Source organism: Urocitellus parryii, chromosome 5 (genome assembly GCF_045843805.1).
Source record: "Urocitellus parryii isolate mUroPar1 chromosome 5, mUroPar1.hap1, whole genome shotgun sequence".
NCBI classification, from domain to species: domain Eukaryota; kingdom Metazoa; phylum Chordata; class Mammalia; order Rodentia; family Sciuridae; genus Urocitellus; species Urocitellus parryii.
This window is the reverse complement of record NC_135535.1, coordinates 78,777,186-78,791,550: the sequence shown is the minus strand read 5'-3', so window position 1 is coordinate 78,791,550 and position 14,365 is coordinate 78,777,186. Positions and strand designations below refer to the sequence as shown.

The 14,365-nt window shown below is 36.9% G+C and overlaps 1 protein-coding gene across 3 annotated transcripts in view; it reads right to left on the bottom strand.

Annotated features, from left to right (window-relative positions):
- Dennd5b (DENN domain containing 5B) overlaps positions 1–14,365 on the bottom strand; it is a 189,778-nt gene that overhangs the window by 14,981 nt on the left and 160,432 nt on the right. For all 3 annotated transcript variants that reach the window (XM_077798438.1, XM_026415248.2, XM_026415247.2), the window contains 4 exons: positions 12,318–12,446; positions 9,123–9,244; positions 5,112–5,257; positions 1,117–1,235 (listed from right to left, as the gene is read on the bottom strand). In XM_077798438.1, coding sequence (XP_077654564.1) covers positions 1,117–1,235; positions 5,112–5,257; positions 9,123–9,244; positions 12,318–12,446 — 516 coding nt within the window. The remainder of the gene's footprint in view (positions 1–1,116; positions 1,236–5,111; positions 5,258–9,122; positions 9,245–12,317; positions 12,447–14,365) is intronic.

Sequence of the window (14,365 nt, the reverse complement as noted above, 5' to 3'; positions counted from 1 at the left end):
TCCAACTCCATCAATTTACCTGCAAACACCATAGTTTTATTCTTTTTTTGTGGGGTGGGTACCAGGGATTGAACTCAGGGGCACTCAACCACTGAGCTACACCCCAGCCCAATTTTGTATTTTATTAGATACAAGGTCTCACTGAGTTGTTTAGCACCTTACAGTTGCTGAGGCTGGCTTTGAATTCATGATCCTCCTGTCTCAGTCTCCCAAGTTGCTGAGATTACAGGTGTGAGCCACCACGCCTGGCTGATTTTATTCTCTTTTAATGCTGAATAATATTCCATTGTGTCTATATACCACATTTTCTTTATCCATTCATCAACTGAAGGGAATCTAGCCACTGGGATTACAGGCATGTATCACCGGGCCGGCCCAGCTTTATTTTTTGTTTTGAGACAGGGTCTCACTAAGTTATTTAAGGCCTCACTAAGTTGCTGAGGCTGGCCTAGAACCTGGGATCCTCCTGCTTTAGCCTCTAGAGTTGCTGGGATTACAGGCATGCTCCATTATGCCAGGTGGAAAGAATATTTTCAAACTAAAAATGAATGTGGGAGTTAAATCACAAGAGAAAAAAAAGGAGAATGTTTACTCTTAAGATTCTGTAATTGGTAGAATTTAAGAGATGATTGTCTCTTATCAAAATTATTATTTTTTCAAAAAATTTTTTTAGTTGTAGATGGACATTTTGTTTATTTATTTTTATGTGGTGCTGAGGATTGAACCCAGTGGTTCACATGCGCAAGGCAAGCACTCTATACCACTGAGCCACAACCCGAGCCCCCTTATCAAAATTATTTAAAAAATTCCTTTTTTCTTTCTTCTTTTTTTTTTAGTTATGCCAATCTTTTCAAAACTTGTGGACTATTAAAGAATAATTTTATATTACATAAAAAAACAAAAAATTGAATTATAATGCAGAAGGCAGGGGAAAAACTTTAGAAAGAAAATAATTTCAAACCCTATCTAAAGAGCTTTGGCTGTGAATGTAGCTCAATGGTGAAGTGCATGTCTAGCATGTATGAGGCCCAGGGTTCAATCCCTAGCATTGCATAAATAAATAAGTAAATAAGTCTCAAAGCAAAGAATTTTGAGTTTTTAAGGCCATTTACTTACCTATATGTATGTCCTGTAATTTCATTTCTGACCATGACACAATCCACTAGCCATTTGGCTAATAGTCCCGAGTTATCGTGACCAATTTGAACAGTAGTGAGCTTCCCCAAGTTCTGGCACTGTAGGGACAGAACCATAGGTTATTTAGGATTTGACTCCATCTCATTCTCTCTCACCTTTAACAGTGGCACTTTGGTTTTATCTAAAAATTGCAGAGACTTACCCTGTTCAATGTGCTAAGCTACACACTAAACAAGAATATCCATAAAGTATTCCTTGCTCTCAGAGCCCTTGTACAATGAGATAGGAGACATAGACACTGACAATCAAATGAGGTGGACTGTACAAGGTGCTAAACTAAAAATGAAAAAACAAGCACTAAAAGAACTCTGGGGAAGAAATGGTTACTTCCATTTGTGCAATCCAGAAATATCATTGAGACAGTGATTTGAAGGATGAGAAATTTTTAAGAAATGGGAAAATGGTGCTATTTAAATTGACTTACAGAGAGCTTAGCAAATCAACTAGATTTTAAAAATCTCTGACACTGTTATTTTTCTTTACTTTGGGGGGGATGGGCCTCATTATTGCCTAATATGGCCTTAATTTACAATCTTCCTGCTTTGGCTTCCCAAGAAGCTGGGATTATAGGAGTGAGCCGCCTTGACCACCGATATGTCTTATATTTATTTATTTAGCACTATGGATAAAATCCAGGGGTATTCTACCATTGAGTTACATTCCCAGCCCTTTTGATTATTTGAGACAGAATTTTTGATCCTTCTGCCTTCACTTCTTAACTCGCTGGGATTATAGGTATGTTATACCATACCTGGCTATTTTCCTCTTTTTTTTTTGGCACATGGGATTGAACCTAAGGGTGCTTACCCACTGAGTCACATCCCCAGCCTTTTTTATTTTGAGACAGGGTCTTGCTAAGTTGCTTAGAGCCTCACTAAATTGCTGAGGCTGGCCTTGAACTTGTGATCTTCCTGCCTCAGCCTCCGAACTGCTGGGATTACAGGTGTGAGCCACCATGCCCAGCAATTTTCCTATTTTTAATCAGAAGCTGAGGATACAGGTTACTGGTAGTGTACTAACCTAGCATGAGCAAGGCCTTGGTTTTGACTTCCAATACCACAAACAAAACATAAAAATCCAAGGCAGAACTGACCCCAAACCTCATCTACCAGAATTTTTTCAAGCTATTTATTAAAAAAAATAATAATAAGGCAGATAGCAGTCCTCCCTTATTCTCAAGAGATATGTTCTAAAACTCTCAATGGGCATCTGAAACTGCCATAGTACCAAACCTTATATCTCTACTAAGTTTTTGCCTATATGCTCTGCAAAGTTGCCACATAGTACCAGAGTTAATCTGTCCTTCAACATTCCTGCCCTGGTGTCTTCTTTGTACCACTATTCTTATATCACTAGTATGAGAGTGGTGGGGGCTATTATTAAGTAAGGGTTACATGAATGTAAGCAACTGTAATACCTCAATAGCTGATCTGATAACTTGTAATATGTGGGTGGCATGGATATACTGGACAATGGAATGATTTACATCCTAAGCAGGACAGCATAAGATTCCATCGTGCTACTCAGAATGGTGTACAATTTTCAACTTATTAATAGGTTAGGGTGTAGTTCAGTGGTAGAACACTAGCCTAGCATATGCAATGCCCTTGGTTTGAAACCTAGCACAGCAAAAACAAAAAACCTAACTAAAAAATACCCAAGCAAACAAAATTAGCTTATGAATTATTTATCTCTGGGATTTTCTGTTTAATATTTTTGGACTGATTGACTGCAGGTAATTGAAACAATAGAAAGTGAAACTATAAAAAAAGTGGAGGGGAACTACTGCAGTTATCAACATCCTACTGACCCTTTGTGACAAGTATAAAATAAAGCAATGACAATAGCAATTGTAAACATAAAAGCTAATTAAGTTCTGACTTTTTAATTTTTATTTTTTAGCACTACTGGGGATTGAACCCAGAAGCACTTTATCACTGGGCTACATCCTCAGCCTTCTTTAAAATTTTTTATTTTGAGACAGGTCTCACTAAGTTGCTAAGTCTGGCCCCCCAATTGTGATCCTTCTGTCTTAACCTCCTGAGTTATTGGGATTATGCCACTGCACCTGGCATAAATCCAGACTTTAAATATCTGATAAGAAAAGCATCATAGACCCTACATGTGTCAGATAGAAACATCAGAATTATGAGTTTTAAAAGCATTTGATTTCTTTGTATCTCAGTGAGAAGGGGTCACAGTGAGTCAGCTGAGGGAGGATGGTACCTTGAATTACTCATGCAGCAGAGATGGAAAAGAGTGGATTGATACGGTGAGAGTGTTTGGAAACAGCAAGATAGGACTTACAATGGAGCTTATGTCCCATAATTGGTAGATGAAGAAAAGCCAAGGGTTTTAACCTTTTATATACAAATGACTGTGAGTCCACTACATATATAAGGCCAAAATGAGATCTTGGGTGAGTACTGCGATTCTGAGTGGATACTGCTATTCCTAGACCCCAAAGGACACGAGAACAGGGCTTGCAGGTAGTACCACTTCTCTCTCTCTCTCTCTTTTTTTTTTTTTTATTATTGGTTGTTCAAAACATTACAAAGCTCTTGACATATCATATTTCATATATTTGATTCAAGTGGGTTATGAACTCCCATTTTTACCCCATATACAGATTGCAGTATCACATCGGTTACACATCCACATTTTTACATATTGCCATACTAGTGACTGTTATATTCTGCTACCTTTCCTATCCTCTACTATCCCCCCTCCCCTCCCTTCCCCTCCCATCTTCTCTCTCTACCCCACCTACTGTAATTCATTTCTCTCCCTGGTTTTGTTTTGTTTATTTTTTCCTTTCCCCTAACATCCTCTTATATGTAATTTTGTATAACAATGAGGGTCTCCTTCCATTTCCATGCAATTTCCCTTCTCTCTCCCTTTCCCTCCCACCTCTCGTCCCTGTTTAATGTTAATCTTTTTCTCATGCTCTTCCTCTCTGCTCTGTTCTTAGTTGCTCTCCTTATATCAAAGAAGACATTTGGCATTTGTTTTTTAGGGATTGGCTAGCTTCACTTAGCATAATCTGCTCTAGTGCCATCCATTTCTCTGCAAATTCCATGATTTTGTCATTTTTTAGTGCTGCGTAGTACTCCATTGTGTATAAATGCCACATTTTTTTAATCCATTCATCTATTGAAGGGCATCTAGGTTGGTTCCACAGTCTAGCTATTGTGAATTGTGCTGCTATGAACAACGATGTAGCAGTATCCCTATAGTATGCTCTTTTAAGGTCTTCAGGGAATAGTCCGAGAAGGGCAATAGCTGGGTCAATTCCCAGCTTTCCCAGGAATCTCCATACTGCTTTCCAAATTGGCCGCACCAATTTGCAGTCCCACCAGCAATGTGCAAGTGTACCCTTTTCCCCACAGTACCACTTCTCTCTTCAAATATGAACAGTTATCTATCTTCTTCCTACATGGTAAGTTCAACTTCCATGTTGGGAAATACTTCACTAGGTGAGATCTGAAAACTATTATGCAACAAGGCATTTTGATAAAAATCGATCTATAAATGACATTATGTGGTTTAAAATCCATAAGCATGGATGTCAGCTCTCTGGTCCTTTTGCCAAAACATGGTTAAGTTGTGGCAGGGAGGAGATCATTTATTCCAATGTTCTCTGCTTGCCACATTCTGTGTTAGGTACTAAGAATCATAAAATAGCAGAAAAATAGAGCTTAACAATGAAAATAACAATAATGAAAATACAGAACAGATTAGTGTAAGATACTTTAGACAACAATAAGCATATGATCACAAAAATGATCCAGTATGCTCACACATTCCTTTATTTTATAGACTCATAGAAAACTGATAAAAAGCAAACTAGAATCCTTCTGTAGAACTAAATATGACACTTTTTTTTTTGCTAAGAAAGGTATCTTGGACCCTACCTCAAAAGTCATCTCAAGGAGGTTTTTGGGAATCTGCATTATTCCTGTGTCTCCCAGCTCTCCTGATACACAGATCCAGGGGTTTGATGTGATGATTGCATTGCTCAGCTTTTTGATTGGGATGATCACTGACCTGTATGGAATCACTAAAATAAAAAAGGGAAAATTAATAAAGAATTACAATAAAGAAGCTCTTTTAACAAAACAAATATATAAGAACTGCTAATTTTCATAGATACTTTGCTTTTATGATCTTTTAATATGTACCTACACAAAAAGATGAGATCACAACTTCTAGTCTAGAATGAAAAGATTCAGGTTATGAAGACCCTATACTTTTGCTGGTGGTTTCTATGATACATACATTGCCATGTACGAGTGGCTTATATGTCACCATGATAATATACACCATCATTAAATTTATAAACAATATCAAGTATTAAAAAGAGAATACCTGAGGACCTGAACACTATGCTATATAGTGTTTTCATTGCTTAATGTATTTAAAAATGAATTCTGTAATAAAATTGAGTACCAATGAACTTATTTTCTAGTATGTTTTCATATGAAAGGAGGAGTAGATGACTTACAGATTAGTATTCCATTTTTTGCTGATTTTCTTGGAGAATGCTTAAAACACTGCATTCAGAACTTTCCCCTTCCAAGTTTACTGTACAACACACAAAACTGATAATAAAAAACAATGGAGCCTCCACTCTGGGCACTGTGTAAAGTCTATAATTCACAACTTGGGAAGCTGTTAAAGGTGACTCCTATGCAAGAGAACCTTGGGGAAAGGTCAAGATGTGGAACGAGATCTATGTGAAGCTTTTCCCTCTAACAGTACACCCAAAAGCCCACCACTAGATGTCACCTTCCTATCATGGGCCTTGCCCCAAAGGTGGAAGGCACAAGTTAGATATTAGAGGTGTCCTCCCTTCTTTTAAATAATGGGGATGGGTAACACATATTATATATGTGTGTGTGTGTGTGTGTGTGTATGTACATAAATGTATATACATTTATGTACATATATAAAAATGATTATATATATATATATATAATTTATTTCAAATAGAGTAGAATCAATATTTTTTTGTTGTTGGTATCCTTGGAATTTCTACTCATTTGGTTATAAGTGGGGTGGTCAGAAGCTGTCCTTGAAAGATCTACATATAGGATGAAAAACATTTAGTGGGAAAAGTGTCCAGACACAGCATCACAATAAGCTCACAGTTCAGCAAACGCTTAGATAAGGAAAATGAATGGGATGAATGGTTAATTTCCTTAATTCTACATAAATGACTTTCTTTATGTTTGTGAATAATTGCCCTTTCTGTCCTTTTATTTTGGTTGGAGAAAAGGAAAATGTCAGAGGATAGGCCATACTTTCATGGTTTAGTAATCATCAGAATCAAATCGGTTTTGAAACTGAAAGCAGAAGAGGTTAGTGTAAGACTTTATTTTAGGTGCCAGAAGTCTCTCTAATTTCTTGCAGTGATAGGATTAGAAAAGTTGCAAAAAAAAAAAAAAAAAAAAAAAAAAAAAGGCCCGTTTAGGGTCAGTAGTTCTGCACTGCAAAGGGCCCACAGATGCAAAACAGTGGTGATTCACACTGTTAAGTATAAAAGAGCAATATTATTAACTAAGACTACTTCTTTCATAAAGTATCTCAATTGCTCAAATTCAAAGAATTATTCAGATGAAGAAAAAGTCCACATATAAGGAAGCCCTTAAGAATCTTAAATGACATTTATGTCTTTTAAAACTGTATATAACATTTCAGAATCGTATAATTGAAGTAACATAATAAATTAATAATAACACAGATCCTGTCCCGTTTCTCTTTGGTATTCTCTCCTTCCTTCCTACAGGTATGTGGACAGAGAAGCCATATTCTGACCATGAGGTGAGTAGCACACTCTGATAATGTCTAGGAGGAAATAGACATAGGTCTCGGTCTGTGACAGTACTGCAGATTGCCTACTACCAGACTACTTCTTACATAAGAAAAATAAATTACTGTTGTTTAAATAACTTCTTTTCAAAGTTTCTGGTATTTGCAGCTGAACACAATTCTTAACTGATACAAGCAAAAATTCTCCAAAATAGGGAGAGGAACACACTGAAAATAAGAATTAATAATGGTGGATAGAATAAATGCTGTGGTTCAGTTATCAAAAATACACTGAGGCTGGTGTGGTGGTTCATGCCTGTAATCCCAGCAGTTTGGGAGGCTGAGTCAGGATTATGAGTTCAAAGCAAGCCTCAGGAATTTAGTGAGGCTCTAAGCAACTCAGGTAAGACTTTGTCTCTAAACAAATTATAAAATAAAGGTGTGTGTCCAACTACAACTAAAACAAAATATTTAAAAAAAGGGTGGGGGGCTGGGAATGTGACTCAGTAGTTAAGAACCTCTGGGTTCAATTCCTGGTACAAAAAAAGAAAACAAGGGCTGGGGATGTGGCTCAAGCGGTAGCGCGCTCGCCTGGCATGCGTGCGGGGGCTCGGGTTCGATCTTCAGCACCACATACCAACAAAGATGTTGTATCTGCCGGAAACTAAAAAAACAATAAACATTAAAATTCTCTCTCTTAAAAAAAAATTTTAAAAAGAAGTTCTTTAAAAAAAAAAAAGAAAACAAAACGTTGAGGCTGAATGTGGTGTGCTGTATATTTCTAATCTCAATTGCTTAGGATGCGGAGGCAGGAGAAACACAAGTTCAAGGCCAGCCTGGGCCACTTATTTGAGACCCTATTTCAAAATAAAATAAAAAGGGATAGGGATGTAGCTCAGTCATGGAGCATGTGAAGCCCTGGGTTCAATTCCTATTACTAGGGGGAAAAATGACAATCAGTATTTCCTCCCAATCTAGACCAACAATATCTAGCAAGATTCTGAGGTGTTTCTTGATCAACAAAATTAAATAATGTTGTTACATAAGCGTATTATTATTATACACTTATTCTTTGAATTTATGTATTTTGGATAAATATTGGAATATTTATTTAACAAAACATTCCTTTTTACACCCATTGTAGGTAAGGTAACAATTATCAGATTGGGTGTTTTGGAAAGATGAATAAGTCAGAAATTAGTACACATGATGTTGCTCCTGGGATCCACATATGAGGAGGAAAACAAGACTGGTTGAGGGAGATATTAAGTTGTGATGCAGTCTTCTTTTTTAATTTTTTCTTTTGTAGTTGTAGATAGAATGCCTTTATTTTATTTATTTTTATGTGCTGCTAAGGATGGAACCCAGGGCCTCACACATGCTAGGCAAGTGCTCTGCCACTGAGGTATAGCCCCAGCCCTGTAATGCAGACTTTTTTTTTTTTTTTTTAAAGGGAGACAAGAATCAAGCCAAATTTTTTTAGAGAGAGAGAGAAAAAGAGAGAGAAAGATATTTAATATTTATTTTTTAGTTTTCAGTGGACACAACATCTTTGTTTGTATGTGGTGCTGAGGATCGAACCCGGGCCACACGCATGCCAGGCGAGTGCGCTACCGCTTGAGCCACATCCCCAGCCCTGATGCAGCCTTTTTGAAAATTTTATTTTATTTATTTTAGTTGATGGACCTTTATGTTTTATTTATATGTGGTGCTGAGAATCGAACTCAATGCCTCACACATTCAAGGCAAGCACTCTACCACTGAGCCACAACCCCAGCCCTGTGATGCAGTCTTAATGATGTCCTCAGCTGACATCCACTGTGAGCTCTGAGATAGCTCTCTGATCAATCGTGGGATGCCGGCTGGCCCTGGTTGGAGGGTACGTGCACAGGAAGGTAGTTTTCTTTAGCAAGGTACTACCGTAGGCTAGTTGGCAACTGAGGACTATCCCCCCGCAGCTAAGGTATATCCTGCATTCCTAAATGGAGATATGGGGGGCCATCATAGTATACCTCATTGTACTATATTATATCTCATTACTATAGATATGAACACTTTTATTCCATTAGTTACCTAACAGAGTCTTTACTTAACAGTCAGTTCTCCAGACTTACTGATAGTGGTGAACACACTGGTGAAACAGAAATAGTCCACAGCATTGAGGGAAAGAAGATGGTAAAGAAACTGCTCTCTTTCTTCTTCACAACGTAGAAAAGCATAGCGCTTATAAAGCTTCCTAAAAACAAATAAGACAAGCACAAAACAACAGTGTATTTTTTATACTTTTCATTATATTTAAAAATAAACACTTCACTAAACAAAGGGAAGAAAACAATGTTGAAAAAACAGAATTCACAAAAAATTGACATATTAACAGTTAATAAAAGGTTTTTAACTAGTAAAGGGGGAAAATACCTGAAAAAAAATTTTTTTTTTGATTGGGGACTGAACCCAGGGGTGTTTTACCACTGAGCTACATCCACAGCTCCCCACCTTAAAAAAAATTAAAATAACTTTCTTTATTTTTATGTGAGGCTGAAGATTGAACCTAGCACCTCATATGTATGAGGTAAGGACTCTACCACTGAGCCACAATCCCAGCCCTTTTATTTTTTTATTTTTATTTTTATTTTTTTTTTGTGGTGCTGGGGATTGAACATAGGGCCTTGTGCATGTGAGGCAAGCACTCTACCAATGGAACTATATCCCCAGCCCTCCCTTTTTAAGTTGCCTTCCTGTTACCCCAGTCTACCATGTTGCTGGGATAACCGGTATGTGACATCCTGCCTGCCTTTGCCATGAATTAAGTTTTTCTATTAAACTAATAGAAGTTGGACATGGTGGTGCATACCTGTAATCCCAGTGACTTGGGAGGCTGAGGTAGAAGGATTACAAATTCAAGGCCAGCCTGTCCAACTTAGTGAGACCTTGTCTCAAAAAAATGTAAAGGGCTAGGGATGCAGCTCAGTGTAAAGCAACCTGGGTTCAATCCCCAGTACTGTAAACAAAATAAAACAAAAAATGAAACAATAAAGATTTAAAAATTATAACTGGCACCAAGGAGGAGCCAATGTTATCCTTATAGTTGGTGGGATTGCAAATTTCAGGAAAGCAATTTATTGGTAAGTTCCTGTCAACTAGTCATAACTGTTAACTCATAAATTTTACTTTTAGGGATCAGTCCTAATTATACAATATGAAATGTGGGCGAAGGTTTACTTACAGCTGGGCATGGTGGCGCATGCCTATATTGCCAGTGGTTTGGGAGGCTGAGGCAGGGGATTGAAAGTTCAAAGCCAGCTTCAACAACTTAGTGAGGCCCTAAACAATTCAGCAAGACCCTGCCTCTAAATAAAATATTAAAATAAGGGCTGAGGGATGTGGCTCAGTGGATAAGGTGCCCTTGGGTTTAATCTCTAGTACCCAAAGAAAAAAAATTTTAAAAAGATTTACTTACAAATGTCCACTAAAATGTTATTTGTGAAGTAAAAACCATTTAGGCTGGGGTTGTAGCTGGGGTGAAGTAAGATCCTGGGTTCAATTCCCAGCAGTGACAAAAAAAAAATAAATAAAAACAAAAATGTTTCACAATATATTCACATGCTGGAATACTGTTTTGGCCATTTAAGATAAAAGCTTATGAAGGGTTTTAACAATGGCATAGTCGCTACTACTAAAAATATTACTCTTTTAATTTTTTGGGGATGGGGTAACTAGGGATTGAATTCAGGGGTACTCAACCACTAAGCCACATCCCCAGCTGTTTTTTGTATTTTATTTAGAGACAGGGTCTCACTGAGTTGCTTAGTGCCTTGCTTTTGCTGAGGCTGGCTTTGAACTCGCAGTCTTCCTGCCTCAGCCACCTGAGCTGCTGGGATTATAGGTGTGAGCCACCAAGCCTGGCTTAATATATTTAATTCTTTTTTTAAAAAAATCTTTGTTTTATTTAATTATTTATTTTTTCATGTGATGCTGAGGATCGAACCTAGTACCTCACACATGCGAGGCAAGCACTTAACCACTGAACTACAACCCCAGCCTCATATATTTAATTCTTATGACAATCCTATGAGATAAGTCTATTAGCAACCTCATTTTTTATAAATGGAAGAACAGAGGCATAGAGAAGTTAATTATCTTGTCCAAAGCCATTCAAAAAGTAAGGAGTAAAGGCAGTATTCAGACTTCAGAGTTTAAACTTTTATATATTGTAAAACCATGTTAGGCTAAAAAAGGATGGCACTGAATTGCAAATACAGTATAATTTTAACTAAGAAGGTATGAATAGATGACAGTATAGATGAAAGTACAGAAATACTTAATATTGTTCTTTATGCAGTAGGATTATAAACTATCATGTTCTTCTTCTTTGTACTTTTTTTTTTTTTTTTTTGGCAATGGTGATTGAACTCAGGGGCACTTTATCACTGAACTGCATCTCCAGTCTTTTTTATTTTGAGAAAGGGTCTTGCTAAATTGCTGGAACTTGTGATCTTCCTGCCTCAGCCTCCCGAGTTGCTGGGGTTAAAGTTGTGTGCCACTATGCCTGGCTCTTTGTACTTTAGCCACAATGGGCATAAATGACTTTAATGATTGGGGGAAAAATGTTAAAAGACAAGGTCTGGTTCACAGTTGATAAATTACATTTTATTATCAAAACGACTCTCTGGACATTAAGACTCATCCTAAAATGCTCATGGGGTAATTAATCCAAGGGTGATACATATAAAAGTAGAACTACAAAAAGCACTGGGTTACTATGATGGGATTACAATAAACTGTCATATTTAGGTCTTGGTTAGATTCTTTACATATATATGCTCTTAAAAACTCAAAAGTCCTTAGCCTTCAAAAAAGCTCTAATGTACACATTCAGACATGTATTCAGGATTTCTTAATAAAGGAAACTACCAAACCAATTAACAATTAATTGTCAGGCTATTAAATGGTTTCCTGGCTTTAGATTATTGAGCATAATGTTGGCAAGACTGTCATAAACCCTTTACTGTGAACCCTTCTCCCATCCTTTTTATGCTACTCTAGGTTTCGAAGTTGCTGTCAAACTGTACAGATGAATTATTATTTTTTTTCTGATTAAAACATAGCAATCTGGCCCTTGGCTATAAAATATGATGAGTCCTCCCAGCAATGATCAAATATTATGTTAAGATAGTTTCTTATTCTGAAGTATACTCCTGTTACACAATAAGAATTCATGTGCAAACAAATCAGCAATTCATGCTAAAGATGCCAGTTTGTCAGCTTTGCCAGCATACAAAACAGAAAGGTCTCAAAAGGCAATATCTTACTTGGTAAGTGGTTGGTTAGAGAGCAACTGCTTGAGATGCTGGGACAAAAGCTTCTTCTCTAGAGATAATCTTATCCATGCCCGAGCTCGTCCAACATCAGTTTTGATCTCACTCATGTTTTGAATATGCCTAAAAAAAACAGTAGTAACAGTAAAGACAGATCCTAAGGAAAACCTTGAGCTAAAAAAGAACTAAAAAAGAATTAACAGTTCTGGGCACCAAAAAGCTGTTTCATCCTTAGAGGAAGCAATGGGTAATACACAATTTGAAGGCCCATTAAACCTTAAAAAGTTCCATCTGAATCATGAATTTAGCCCCACATCAGAACTGTCATTATAATAAACACACAAGCAACAACATCTTAAGATAAAGCATTTAACAGTCATCTATTCTTTCAGACTTATTATGTCCCTGTTTCATCCTCCGAACTACCTATAAACAGGCACTTGATGATTCCCGATGCTAAAGAAAAGTAATAAAACAATATGAACAGTTAAGTTCTTATTCAAAATAATTGTTCTATAGTTTAAAAATGAGCCACAACTTTAATCCACTTAACTATTTTTTCTTACTCTTTTCCCTTATTTTTGCTTTGTAGTAATAGAGATTAAACCCAGGAGTACTCCATCACTGAACTACAACCCTAGTCCTTTTTAGTATTTTTTAAATTTTGAGGCAGCTGTACCCTACATTGCCCAGGTTAGCCTCTGATTTATGATCTGCCTGCCTCATGAACATATGGAATTACAGGTATGTGCCACTAAACCTGGTAACTACTCATCTATTTTTCAAGTTGCCCCAGACAATATATGGAAAATATAAAAATTTTACTTTTATGTTATCAGAAGTCACATTATACTGTGTTGATAATCTTAAAAGTTAGAAAGATTTAGGTAATTATGTGGCTACACAAAAAAAATTGTGTAGTCAAACAACAATTAAAAGTTACATCTTTTAACTGGGTGCAGTGGCCCATGCCTGTAATCCCAGTGACCTGGGAGGCTGCGGCAGGAGGATTATAAATTCAAGGCCAGCCTCAGTCACTTGGCAAGGCCCTAAGCAACTTAGGGAGACCCTATCTCAAAATAAAAAATTTAAAAAAGAACTGGGGATGTGGCTAAGTGGTTAAGTGTTCCTGGGTTTGATTCCCCAGAACCAAAAAAATAAAATAAAATAAAAGTTATGTCTATGTATAAATTAGTATTCCATGTAAATGTCAGTGCTATATTTAGCCGAACTGAATTTATCTTCCTAAATAATTTTTTTCCTAAAGGGGAAAGGAGGATCAGACAAGAAGGACAAGCCTTAGAGAGAGGGTAAATTATAAAAACCACCACAGGGAGGTGAGTCATGAAAAAGCCTTTGTTACTATATAATGCATCATTTCTCATTTGATTTTTTTTTTTAAATATCCAGAATGACTCATTCCGGCTGTAATAAATACTGCAACAAAACCTATTCTCTGCTGATTCTAAGCATTCAGAATAAGGAAAAAATCCTCTCTGTAACACACACATGTTCTTGCTTTTTTCTTCACTTTCCCCCTTTTTCTTCTCCTCACCCCGAATGTGAAGAAGTAGCACTTTAATCTTCAGTGCTGATGTATGAGCCAACACTCTTGATCAATAAGATGGAAAGCACTGTTATCACATTACATAGGCAGATACACTAAAGAAATGACTTAAAAAACAAGTCAGAATCAGGAGGTAGAGTTGTGGCTGGGTGTGGTGTAATCCCAGTAACTCAGGAGACTGAGGTAGGAGGATGACAAGTATGAGGCCAGCCTTGGCAACTTAGCAAGACTCTGTCTCAAAGTAAAATAAAAAAGGCTAAGAGTGTAGTTTGGTATAACACTCATCAGTTCAATTCCTAGTATCCCCCCCCCCCGTCTCCCCCGAAGCTGTGTTATAATTTTTGTGGGATTTAACCAAAACCATCTTACGTCTAAGAATTTTTTCAGATTTTATAATACTTATTTTATTTTATTTTTATTTTTTGAGAGAGAGAGAGAGAGAGAGAGAGAGAGAGAGAGAGAGAGAGGGGATTTT